The sequence below is a fragment of the Chrysochloris asiatica genome, unplaced genomic scaffold (assembly GCF_000296735.1).
Source record: "Chrysochloris asiatica unplaced genomic scaffold, ChrAsi1.0 scaffold00102, whole genome shotgun sequence".
Lineage (NCBI taxonomy): Eukaryota > Metazoa > Chordata > Mammalia > Afrosoricida > Chrysochloridae > Chrysochloris > Chrysochloris asiatica.
Window position 1 is genome coordinate 8,731,484 of NW_006408620.1, and position 12,328 is coordinate 8,743,811.

General features: G+C 48.8%; 1 protein-coding gene across 1 annotated transcript in view; it reads left to right on the forward strand.

Annotated features, from left to right (window-relative positions):
- Window positions 1-7,016: 7,016 nt before the first annotated feature.
- The window catches only part of TMEM114 (transmembrane protein 114), a 20,783-nt gene continuing 15,471 nt past the window's right edge, over window positions 7,017-12,328 (forward strand). The window contains exons 1-2 of the mRNA XM_006867227.1: window positions 7,017-7,236; window positions 8,598-8,678. Of these exons, the coding sequence (XP_006867289.1) occupies window positions 7,017-7,236; window positions 8,598-8,678 (301 nt within the window). The remainder of the gene's footprint in view (window positions 7,237-8,597; window positions 8,679-12,328) is intronic.

Sequence of the window (12,328 nt, forward strand, 5' to 3'; positions counted from 1 at the left end):
CAAAGCTGTCTCTGTGCTGTCTCACGGAACCCTGATGACGACTCTGTGAGTTGTGTTTTCTGAAGAAGAAAATGAAGTTCAAAGAATTTAAAATCTTATCCCGTGTCACTCAGCTACTTAGTGGTGGGGGCTGGCGTTCAAAGCTCGGCTGTCCCCAAACCAAAAGCTACACTGAACTGTTCAAAAATCAAACCCACCGTGTTGACCCAATTCTGACTCACAACCCTAGAGGACAGGGTTTTCAAAGCTGTAAATCTTTACTGGGGCAGAACGCCATAGAACTGCTGGTAGGTTTGAACTACCAACTTTGCAGTTTGCAGCCCAGTGCTTAAACAGCGGTACCACCGGAGCTTGTTTCTTTCCCCTACCTCTCCCACATCAGGCTATTGAGCGTCAATCCGAGGGTAGAAACATGTACGGAGCATGTCTTACATTCTGTGTTACCCAAATGCATGAAACCAATCCCAGGTTCAAAGCTTGGCTGTGGAGTTAGACAAACCTATGCTGAATCTTGAGTCCATGTCCTGGTGATGATACAGTTAAGTGCTTGGCTACTCACTTAAAGGTTGGAGGTTCAAACCCACCCAGCGACTGTGTGCATCAAAGACCTGACCATTAGCTCCCATAAAGATGATAACAACCAAGGAAACCCTTGAGGGGAGTTCTACTCTGTCGCTTATTGGCCCCCCAGTAACAACAGGGATCAAGTTACTCAGCCTCTTGCAGCTTCAGTATCCTCATCTGTAACATGGTTGTATTTTGTGTAGAAATCATATGAAGACTCAAAAAGAAAATGCTGCAGCCCCCTGTCGCTGGCACAGAGTTAACTTCCCAGAAGAGGAGTTTGACCCTTTTAGCAGATGCTCTGGTAGCAAAGTGAATACGAATTGGGCTGCTAACCTCAGGGTCAGCAGTTTGAAGCCACCAGCTGTTCTGCGGGAGAAAGATGAGGCTTTCTGCTCCCATAAAGATTTACAGCCTCGGAAACCCTGTAATGGGGTCACTATGAGTCGGAAATGACTCCACGGCACATAACCAAACATTTAGCAGATGAAGTTGCTGAAGCTGAGAGCTGATGTGAACAGTTCAGGGCCCTCCAGCAGGCTAGTGGTAGAGCTGGTGCTAGAACCCAGGTGTGCTGGCTCCTGTTACTACATCACCTGGGGAACCAGCTTCTCTTTAGTGGCGAGATTTCCCCTCCCACTTAGGAACAGGTTTCCAGAAACAGAAAGACCAACTTGGGCCTTGTCTCTTGGCATCTTGCCAGGTGTGTGAGGGGCCTGTTAGAATGGCGGGTGAGTGGCCTCTTTCGTTAACTGCATTCTATCGGCTATGGAGAGGGGCAGCCAGCTCCAGCGCTAATGGACAGGTGGAGGTGTTTTTAAGCAGCTATGCAAGGAGCTCTGGTAGCGTAGTGGTTACAAATCGGGCTGTGAACTGTAAGGTCAGCAGTTCGAAACTACCAGCGGTTTCCGCGGGAAAAAGATGAGGCATTCTGCTCCCGTAAAGATTTACAGCCTCGGAAACCCTGTGCAGGGTCACTATGAGTCGGAATCGACTCCACGGCACTTAACAACAACAACAACAATACACGGGTCAGGTATGAGAGTTCATGAGATTTAATAATAACTGTACAGCTGTCCTGGTGATACAAGCATGCCTAAAGCAACAGACATCAGATTCATTTTGCAAGTAAAACAGACAAGGCTTAGTGATGTCTTAGATGTGGGATTTGAGGGTGAGTATCATGAGTGACTTCAAGTTACTGGGAATGACAGTGAGAGGGTGGGGTCTATGTTCTGGGATGGGGAAGTCCTAGCATCGGGAAGGAGACCAACAATGTTTCTCAGGGCAAATAACAGACGCTCACCTCTCCAGTCAGACAACTTGGATTTTTATCCTGCCTCAATGTAGTCACTGACCTCGGGCAATACTGGAAGGCTCAACCTCAGCTTCTTCACCTGTAAACCAGGTGTAATACTATCTAGAGTAATACTGACTATCTAGTGTATTACTGTCTAGTGTGATGATGCCAACAATCTACTGTATTAGTGTCTGGTGTGATGCTAACGATCTAGTGCGATGATGTTAATGCTTTAGTGTTATACTATCTAGTGTGTTAATGTCTAGTGTGATGTGCAAAGATCTAGGGTGATACTATCTAGTGTGATGATGTTAATGATCTAGTGTGATACTATCTAGTGTGATGATGCAAACAATCTAGTATGATACTAACTATCTAGTGTGATGATGCTAATGTTCTATTGTGATACTATCTAGTGTGATACTATCTAGTGTGATGATGCTAATGATCTGGTGTGGTACTATCTAGTATGTTACTATCTAGTATGATGATGCTAATGTTGTAGTGTGATACTGTGGCTATCTAGTATGATGATGCTAACGATCTGGTGTGGTACTATCTAGTGTGATGATGCTAATGTTGTAGTGTGATACTAGCTATCTAGTGGGGTTGTTGTGAGGATTTGGTGGGATGGCACTGACTTTGGGTAGATACTCAATCACTGCCCAAGGGTTGCTCAGCAGTCCTGTCTGTGATTAGAATGGGGTTAGACACCCTGGCCACCTCAAAGGTATGCCTGGGAACTGAAAGGGGAATTTGTATATTTAGGGAACACTCACCATGTCCTGGCCAACTCCATGTGGAAGATGGAATTAGATCCACTACACTAATAAGGAAGCTGAGCTGGCAGGAGAAAGACCCTGGGAGTCAAATCCAAGTCTGGTTGGTGCAAAGAATCCTAGGGTGGCTCTGTGGGATAAACACTGGACTGCTAACCATAAGGTTGGTGGTTTAAACCCACCAACTCTTCCTCAGAAACCCTATATAGGCTCACTGTGAGTCAGAACCGATTCTACTGCACTTAGCAACAACATGACACCCTAAGAAGCCCTGGTGGTACTGTGGGTTAGGCACTGGGCTGCTAACACTAAGGTCAGTGGTTCAAACCCACCAGATGCTTCTCAGGAGAAAGATGAACAGTCCTGGAACCCTGGGGATCAGGTCTCCTCTGTGCTGGGGTTGCTGTGAGTCAGAATGGACTTGATGGCAGTGGGTTGATCCCCTGAGCCCCCTCATAAGGAAAGGTAAGCTCTCTTCCTGCCTCCTGCCTCCATTCTGCCTCTTCCTTTTGAAAACTGTTTCCTCTTCACATTCTTACAGAACAGTTCCTCCACCCTTCTGAGAGTGCCACCTACATATTACATATTATAATATTGACATTTGTGTGACACCTCAAAGTTCCCAAAGCCTTTTTACACCCCTCCTTTCATTCTGTCTTCACGTCACCCTTCTGGGGCTGCTGGGTCCCAGTTCCTACCTTTCACAGCTGTGGAACTAGAGGTGCCAACAAGGGCTCACCCAGCCCAGGCGGTGTTGATTAAAGACTCACTACCAGCCCCCGGAGTCCCATTGAATGTTCCTTCCCACCACATCACGCCTAGCATACGCCTAAAACAAAACAAAGCAAAAATACAAAAGCTCCAACCATAGTGAGTGCCCCACAGGGCTTCCAAGGCTGTTCATCTTTACGGGAGCAGATTGCCACATCTTTCTCCAGAGTACAGAGGGGCTTTAACCACTGCATCACCAGGACCCCTAAGCTGGGTAGCTTTAACCCCAATGTCTTGGCTTGATTGGTTTCTTCTACTCAGGCTCCCTGAGGCTTTCTCCTGCCTCTTCCATTGACTGGTGAGTAACGCGCCGACCCAGGGTTGGAAGTACTTCTTTCCTTCCCGGATTCATTGAAAAACATGACTTTCTGTTCTTTTCTACAGTGACTGAGCATGATTCAGGCCAATGATATTAAAATCCTCTGGAAAAACACAATGATCAAAGCCTACAAGGTTACCTCGTCAGAGCAGTCTGGAGGGGGCCAGCTGGGGCCAGTGAAGGCACACACTGCTGGGTAGATGGCTTTACTGCCCATCTTCCCTGTCCCTGGTTCAGATAATGGCACCGCCATCTTCCTTTGGGGAGCCAGATAAAATGTAGACTGCTCAGATACTTTTTTTTTTCTCAGATAAATTTGCTCCATCATGAAAAACTGTGTTTGAAAAGGACATCTTGTTTGGTAAATTTAGGTTTAGCACAAAGTGAGGCAAACCCTTCCTGAGATGGATTTATACAGTAGCTGCCACAATGACCTCAAACATCCAACGATTGTGAGGCTTCTGTTGTGCACAAGGTCGCCATGAGCTGTGATTGACTCCATGGCAGCTCACAACACACTGGCAGTTCAATTTGAATTTCAGATCAACAACGGATACTTTTTGTGTGTAAATAGATCCCAAATGTTGTATGGGACATACTTACAGATACACAGAAAAACTCACCGGTGGTCTGAAATTCAAATTTACCTGAGGGTCCTGCATTTCTTTTTGCTTCATCTGGTGGCCACCACCCTCTCTTTCACAATGGCTATGGTGGGACCAATCCCTTGGGCCCTGGTTCCAACTGTGGGCAGGTGATCCAGGTAAGGCATACAACAGTATGTGGGTTACTTATTGGATTGCTAACCACAAGGTCAGCAGTTCAAACCTACCAGCTGTATTGCAGGAGAAAGATGAAGTATTGTGGTCTCATAAGGCTTTACAGCTTTGGACACATGAGGGAGCAATTCTTCTCTGTCCGATAGGGTTGCCATGCATGACGGCAGTGGGGTAAACCACAGAGACTGTTAGTGGGATAGACTGCGACCAAAAACAGGCCAGTGTGCTTCAATTCTGAGAGTCTGGATGGCGCCAGTAAGAGAGAACGATTCACTTAATTGGACTTGCTAAACTCCGTGGACCCAACACTTATGAGAGCTTGCTTGCAAAGTAAAGCCAAGTGAGGGGAGACAACTGGGAGGCAGAGAGAAAGGGAAGAGAGAAAAAGACACCACTAGGACTCCTTGGGCCAACTTTACTGAATTCTACCTTTATCTGATCGATAAGTTGTTGGTCAGGACTGTTTGGATGATGGTGCAAATGAAGATAATGGTGATGGTGCAATGGGAATGCAAGCAAAGCCATTAGTAGTGATGGTTATGGAAAAGATCGGCCATCTATGTATGTATGTATGTATGTATGCATATATGCATGTATCTACCCAACTTTCCATCCATCCATCCTTCCATCCACCCTTCCTTCCTTCCATCCATCCTTACATTCTTCTAACCATTCATCCATCCTTCTTCCATCCATCCATCCGTCCATCCATCCTTCCTTCCTTCCATCCATCCTTCTAACCATCCATTCATCCTTCCATCCATCCTTCCATCTTCTAACCATTCATCCATCCTTCCATCCTTCTATCCATTTATCTATAGCTCACAACATCAAGCAATTTGACATTATTCACATGTACAATTCAGTGACATTGATTACACGAATCATACTGAATTGTCTCTCATAACCGTTGCCAAATTTCCCATCACCATAAACAGAAACTCTCTGCTTTTTTTTTAGTAATGATTCCCGTGTGGCATGTTGTTGTTGTTGTTAAGTGCCATCGAGTCGGGTCCGACCCATAGCGACCCTGTACAGGGTTTCCGAGGGTGTAAATCTTTACGGGAGTAGAAAGCCTCATCTTTCTCCCGCGGAGCGGCTGGTAGTTTCGAACCGCTGACCCTAAGGTTCGCAGCCCGATTCGTAACCACTACGTGTGGCATAGTAGGTTACAAATTGGACTATTAACCGCAAGATCAACAGTTAGAATCCACCAGCCACTTCATGAAGAAAGATGACACTTCTGATCCTGTAAAGATTTACAGCCTCAGAAACCCTATACTCAATTGCTATGAGTAGGAACCGACTCGACTGCATGGCACCACCAACACCTGGGATAACCACAAATATACTTTGGTTTCTATGCATTTGCATATTCTAAGCCTTTCATGTATGTATGGGGTCATACCACTTGTCCTTTTGTGACTGGCTTAGTTCACTCCGCCTGGTCTTTTCCAGGTTCCTCCACATTGTGACTCGCATCAGAACTCGATTTCTCCTCATGACTGAGCATTAGTCTATTGTAAGCGGATGGTGCATATTTTGTGTATCCACTGATGGGCACCTGGGTTGTTCCCACCTTTGGGCTGTTGAGAAGAGTGCTGCAGTGAGCAGAGGTGTGTGTGTGTGTGTGTGTGTGTGTGTGTGTGTAAGTCATTCGGAGAGATCACTCAAATCCAGATGGTCCAGCGACCCACAGAGATGCCCTTTCATTATGAGGGCAGATACTTCTGATAAATAAAATGGATTTGGGAGGAAAGCTCACTGGCTGGAAGGCAAGGGTCTGTGGAAGATGATAGGCACACCCTGTCAGGGGGCTGAGCTCTTCCTAGTAACCCTCCCTTCAGAGGAGCCGCCCACATCCAGCGCTCTCGGCTGGGCGCCGCCCCTTCCTCCAGCTGCCGGTGTGTTTGTGCTAGGAGCCTGGCCCTGGGCTGTCGGGAAGACAGGACCAGCTGCAAGTGGAGAGTCCAGGGTGTAGTATAGACCAGGCAGAGTGAGGGGCCGCTGGAAGTCTCCGGGAAGTGAGGGAGGGACAGATAGAAAGAGAACGGCCTGGGACAAAGGTAGGAGTTGAAAGGTCAGGGGTTCCGTTCGCCCTGGGAGTGGGATCTGAGGGAAGAGCTGGGGTCTTGAGGGCCAGGTGGTGAGGGATGTGGTTACAGGTGAGGGTCTGAAGGTGGAGGTGGAAGTCTGAGGGCAAGGTGGGCGTCTGGAGGCAGAAGTGGCGGGGTCTGAGGGTAGAGATGGTGTTTGAGGGCTGGGAGATGGGGTCTTAGACGTATTGTTTGCAGGTTTGAGGGAGAAGTGAGGGTCTGGAAGTGGAGATGCAGGTTTGAAGACGCAGGTGAGGCTCTGAGGGGCGGAGCCGGGTTGAAGGTCCAGCCCCTGGACGTGGAGGTCGGAGAGGCGGAGCAGGGAGGTCCGCGTGGCGCCGGGGGCTCGGGAAGGCGCCGAGGGCGTCTCTTTGGCCCGGGGAGCCGGCGGGAGGCCCCAGCTCCGCGATGCGGGTGCACCTGGGCACTCTGGCAGGCGTGGCGGTACTCACTGGAGCGCTTAGCTTCCTTCTGCTGGCGACCGCCATCGGCACGGACTTCTGGTACATCATCGACACGGAGCGGCTGGAACGCCGCGGCCCTGGGACACAGGATCCGGGGGGAGCCGCCAACCTCAGCCAGTCCGAACCTCTGAGCTCTCACTCCGGACTCTGGCGGACCTGCCGCGGTAAGGGTGCCAGGGGAGCCTGGGTGTGGCAGGGGTAAGGGCGCACCGGGAGCCTGGACAGTGGTCGTGCGGTGCCCTGCTCGCCTAGGACCTGTTGCCTGGCGCGCATCCCTTCCCCAAGCGCCAAAACCTACAGTGTGGTGCTGGGCCGTGGCGTCACTTGGGGAGTGAGGACAGCTTGGGATGATACTGTCCAAAATGACTGAAGATAACATTTCTGTGCAGTTTCAACACAGAATATAATTATAACAAAAATATTCTTCATTAGCTCAGTTTGTGGTTATTTTGAAGTGCTGTGGAGTCGGTTCCGACCCATAGAGACCCTGTTTAGGATTCCGAAGGAGCCAGTGTGCTTGAACCACCAACATAGGTTGGGTCCCAGCCGACTTTGCAGTGCGGTGCGTTAGCCCACAGCGCCACACGAGGATCCCCAGCTCCGCTTACATCCGTCAGTAGAGCTTCCAGGCTAAAACTCGAAGCTCTTTACTTCCCAACCTGTCAGTGAGCTCCGTCAGAGCGGCCATTGTTAGCCAATTACAGTGACCTTCAATGCCTGAGGTTTCATCTGCACAGCCCTGCTGCCCGGTATCTTGACTGTCACTGGTTTTACCAATTTTCTGGTCTTTTAGCTACAATATTGTGCTTAGTAGTATTTTTGAGACTAGAATGTTAATTAAAAGGAAAAGAAAGAGAAAAAAAAAATAAATAAAACCTTCTATACCTCAATTACTAATAATGTTGTTAACAATAATGTAATTCAGTATAGAAAGATTTTACAAAAGTATTTTATTGTTGTTGCTAAGTGTCTTTTCAATTCCGACCCATAACGACCCTGTATGGGGTTTCCGAGGAGTGGCTGGTGACCTTGAACTGCTGACTCAAATAGCTTTGCAGTCTGGCACATTAACCCACGGTGTCATGCCAGGACTCCATTTTGTTGTTAGTACTCAAAAAATCTAAGAATGATTACATTTAAATACTTTACTATATTTATCACACTGTAGGATAAGCACTAGACTGCTAATCCCAAAGTCGGTGGTTCAAACCTACCAACTGCTCCTTGGAAACCCTATACAGGGTCGCTATGAATTGGAATGCGAGGAACTCTATGATACTTAACAATAACAACTCTACATTTAAAACGGAGACTAAACATTTCTAAAGATACTGTGGTCTGATGTGGGAGGAGGTGGGGGGGTGGTGGTGGTGACACTCTCCTGGTCCCCCCCCCTTCTGAGATGCGCATAGTCAGTCAGCTCTGCCCACACCTATCCCAGGTGGAGCATCTGAGATGGGGCGAAGCAGGGGGCTGGGGGCTGAAACTGTGGGGTTGCAGCTCATTGGTTTTTCCACCTGTCCAGTCCGGAGTCCCTGCCTGCCGCTGATGAATCCCTTCTGGCAGGAGAACGTGACCGTCAGTGACTCTAGCCGGCAGCTTCTCAGTGAGTCTGGGGTTGATGGAGGGGAGGGGTGGGATGGAGGAGCAGCCCTGGTCTGTCTGCTCGTCCTAATGGCCTTCTCCCAACAGCTGGGCCAGGCCACTGACAAGGACTGGAAGAAGGGATGCAGATCAACCCAGGAGGCAGGGCTTCCCTGTACCACCTGTGACATTGTGCAATTGAGCATCCACTCAACAAACAGTGTGCCAGGCACCATGCTGGGCACTGGAGAGGGCTGGTGACTGAGCCCACACTCCAGGAGCTCAGGGTGTAGTGGGGAAGAGAGATTATAGGCAGTTACATTTCAGAGTGACAAGCCGCACGCCAGCATGGGGGAGATGTGGAGATGGCGCTGAATGTGGAAGGAGAGTCGATGCCACCACACAGACACCTATGTGCTTGCCCTGTGCCAATGACAAGTGCTCTGCAGGGGTGGGGGCAAGGGTAGTAGGTATCTGCTGAGTGATTCCAAACAAATGCAGGCAGACTTTGTTAGAGCGTGTTGTGTTGTCTGTGTGTGTTTTTAAAAAAACAAATTGGAGGTTGGTGGCAACCCCATGTCCAGCAAGTCTCCTAACAACGTGTGCTCACCCTGTGTGTCTGTGTCTATTTGAGTCTCTCTCACATGATTTCAAACTTTTTCATATTGACATTGTACGTTGAATAGGTGAGTTGTTGTTAAGCGTCATCAAGTCGGTTTCGACTCATAGCGACCCTGTATAGGAATTCCGAGATGTGGCTGGTGAACTCGAACCATCAACCTTAGGGTTCAAACTGACCTTGCAGTCCAGCTCATTAACCCACAGTGCCACTCCAGGACTCCGGGGTGATTAGACTAGACTCTAGTGCAAACTTAAATTTTATATTCAATGGGGGAACCAAACCAAAACATTCGTGTAACTGACTTTATTGTGTTATTTGCTTTATTGGGGTGGTCTGGAACCCACAATGTCTCCAAGGTCTGTCTGTAGCCAGGAGGCAGGAGGCAGAGAACAGCCCCCTTCACTCCAGGGGCAGTTGATGCCTTTCTTGTTCCAGATGCCCCAGAGCCAGACGCCATGCCTGGGACCCAGGAAAGGTTTGTGGGTAGGATGTATGAAAGCTAGCAGGGCCTTTAAAGAAGGAGGGAAATAAGTACAAGAGTTCAGACTCCTGGAGGCTCACCATGTGGGAGATGCTGAGCTAAGTGCTTTTTTTGTAAGTCTGCACTGAATTTTCACATCCACCCTCTGAAGTTCTGCTGTTCATGTTAAATGCCATTTGTTGGTTCCGACTCATAGCGGCCCTGTATAGGATTTCTGAGGCTCTCAATCTTTATAGGAGCAGAAAGCCTCATCTTTCTTCTGAAGAGCCGCTGGTGGGCTTGAAATGCCAGGGATCCTTAACCAGGCACTACATTGGGCCAACAGTTTCATCCAGTTGGTTGTTAGTCCATTGAATTCCGGCAAGCCCCTCGTGGTTCTGGGTGTGGAATCTCATTTTGATAGGTGTGGGACCTGAGGCTTGGAAAGGTTATAACACTTCTCCCGGGATCAGAGGGGGCCCTGGTAAGGGTCACATCAAAGACACAAACTCTTGACTATTGTAGACAGCATTCATGCCACCTCCACCTTTCCTGTATCTCCACATACTTCAGGTGTCTGGCTGTGTCTCCTTCTTTGCGACTTTACAGGGTCACTATGAGTCAGAATCGGCTTGAGCGCAGTGAGTTGGGTTTCTTTTTTGGAATGTTTTATTGTGTATTTAGTGATAGTTTACATGGGGGAACATTAGTTTTACAATCATTCTGTCCTATATCATTTCATTGCCTTAGTTACCCTCCCGTCCATGCATCGTCCCCCAATGAAAGGGTATACCTTGCATGTCCCTCCACCCCCACCCCTACCCGGTCCTCAGCACCCAGCCCCTTTCCCTCTCTGGGTCTCCATAGGCACTCCATCTCTTCACGTTGTCCTCTCTGTCTTCATATCAGGCCTCACTACTTCTCTGGGTGGGGTCCCTCTCTCCATTCTTCTCCGTTGATGGTCCCAAGGGCCCTCCGCTCCTAGACTGAAAGGTTAGTCACTCCCCTCCTTGCTATAAGATATCCACCTTTACATTTCCAGTCCTCACAATCAGTCCTGCTAACAGTTTTCACCATTGCATCACATGAGACCGTCTGCATTTCTTTTCATCAGCCTTTCCTAGACAGGTTGGGTACTGTTCTCTGGAGACTCCACTGTCCTCCCCGCCCTGTGGCTCTAGGTTCCCTCTTGAAAGCTTGTAAGCCAGTCACTTCTTATCTTTGCATCCCTCCCCCCATTTTGAGTAACCAGTGTTCACGTTGCCCATCCCTTTCCACTCTGTGTGAAGAGGGTGGGATTATTCTTGTAGCTGGGAAATTTTTCCTCTTTTGAGCTACTACAGTTATAGGTGTAGGTCCAGTTTATCAATTTGTATCAGATGACACTTTGTTTTTCTTTTTTTTTTCTCCCCTTTTTCCTCTTCTTTCTTCCTCAGGTTGAGCTCTGTTCATCCAGTCATTGAAGCCAGGTCATGTGGGTATCATCTGCAAGTGTGCGTGTTCTTGCATTTGTCTGCCCTCTTCTTATCAGCTGGTCTCTCCGCTCTCCGCTCTAGTCCTCTGTGGCTGTGTCACTGACTTTGAGCCCATGGGTCCCTTGGTTCTGCCTCTCTGCTGACCAACCGAGTCCCCACCCGGGTTCGCAGTAGTCTGCAGAACAATGCAGGGCTTAGTTCGTCAGTTCATTGTGTTCTTCGGCCACTTCCCTTTATGGGTGACGTGCGTGGTCACCTATCAGAGCGTGGATTTCCATTGTGTCTTAGTCTTGGGAGAGGATCTGCGCTGAGAGGACCCAGCCACTTGCCTTGATGCCTCCTGGGCTAGCAGTGAGTTGGGTTTCTTTATGGCCTATTGTTGGCATTCACTCTCATACTTGCTGCAAAGACCTTGACTGAGCTAGCAATCTACTCCAGTAAAGATGAGAGTGTAGGAAACGCTCTGGGGCAGTTCTCCTCTGCCCTGCAGGGTCCCTGTGAGTCGGGATTGACTCGAACAGTGCCTGGTTGTTGTGAAATGTCAATGTGAATGACGGAATGACTGGACAGCAGTTTCAGTTAGTTCTTGTGGTGCTGTGGGATAAAGCACTGGACTACATGGTCGGCATGAACCACAAGGTTGGTGGTTCAAGTTCACCAGCCACTCCTTGGGAACCCTGTTCAGGTTCGCTACAAGTCAGAACCAACTTCAAGGCATTTAACAACAACAACAACATCCCTTCCTGCCTCCTTTTAGTTGCAGCAGTGTCTAGAGAAGACCTCTGGGTGGTGCAAGCGATTTGCCTCTCAGCTGCTCACCTAAAGGTTGACTGTGCCCAGCAGCACCATGGGAGAAAGCCCTCGCGCTCTACTTCTGTGAGGGCTGCAGCCAAGAAAACCATACGGGCAGTCCTGCTGTGTATTACGTGGGGTCACCACGAGTCAGCACAGACTCTGAGGCAGCAAATCTGCGCTGTTCCGATCCTTTCCAGGCTGGGCACTATGGGTAATGTGACTGGTAAACTACAATCAGAACTGAGCGGGCTTCTTTTGGACCCTTGATAATGCCTGCTTTAGAGAAGACAGCAGAACTCACCTCCACAATCCCTTCTTGG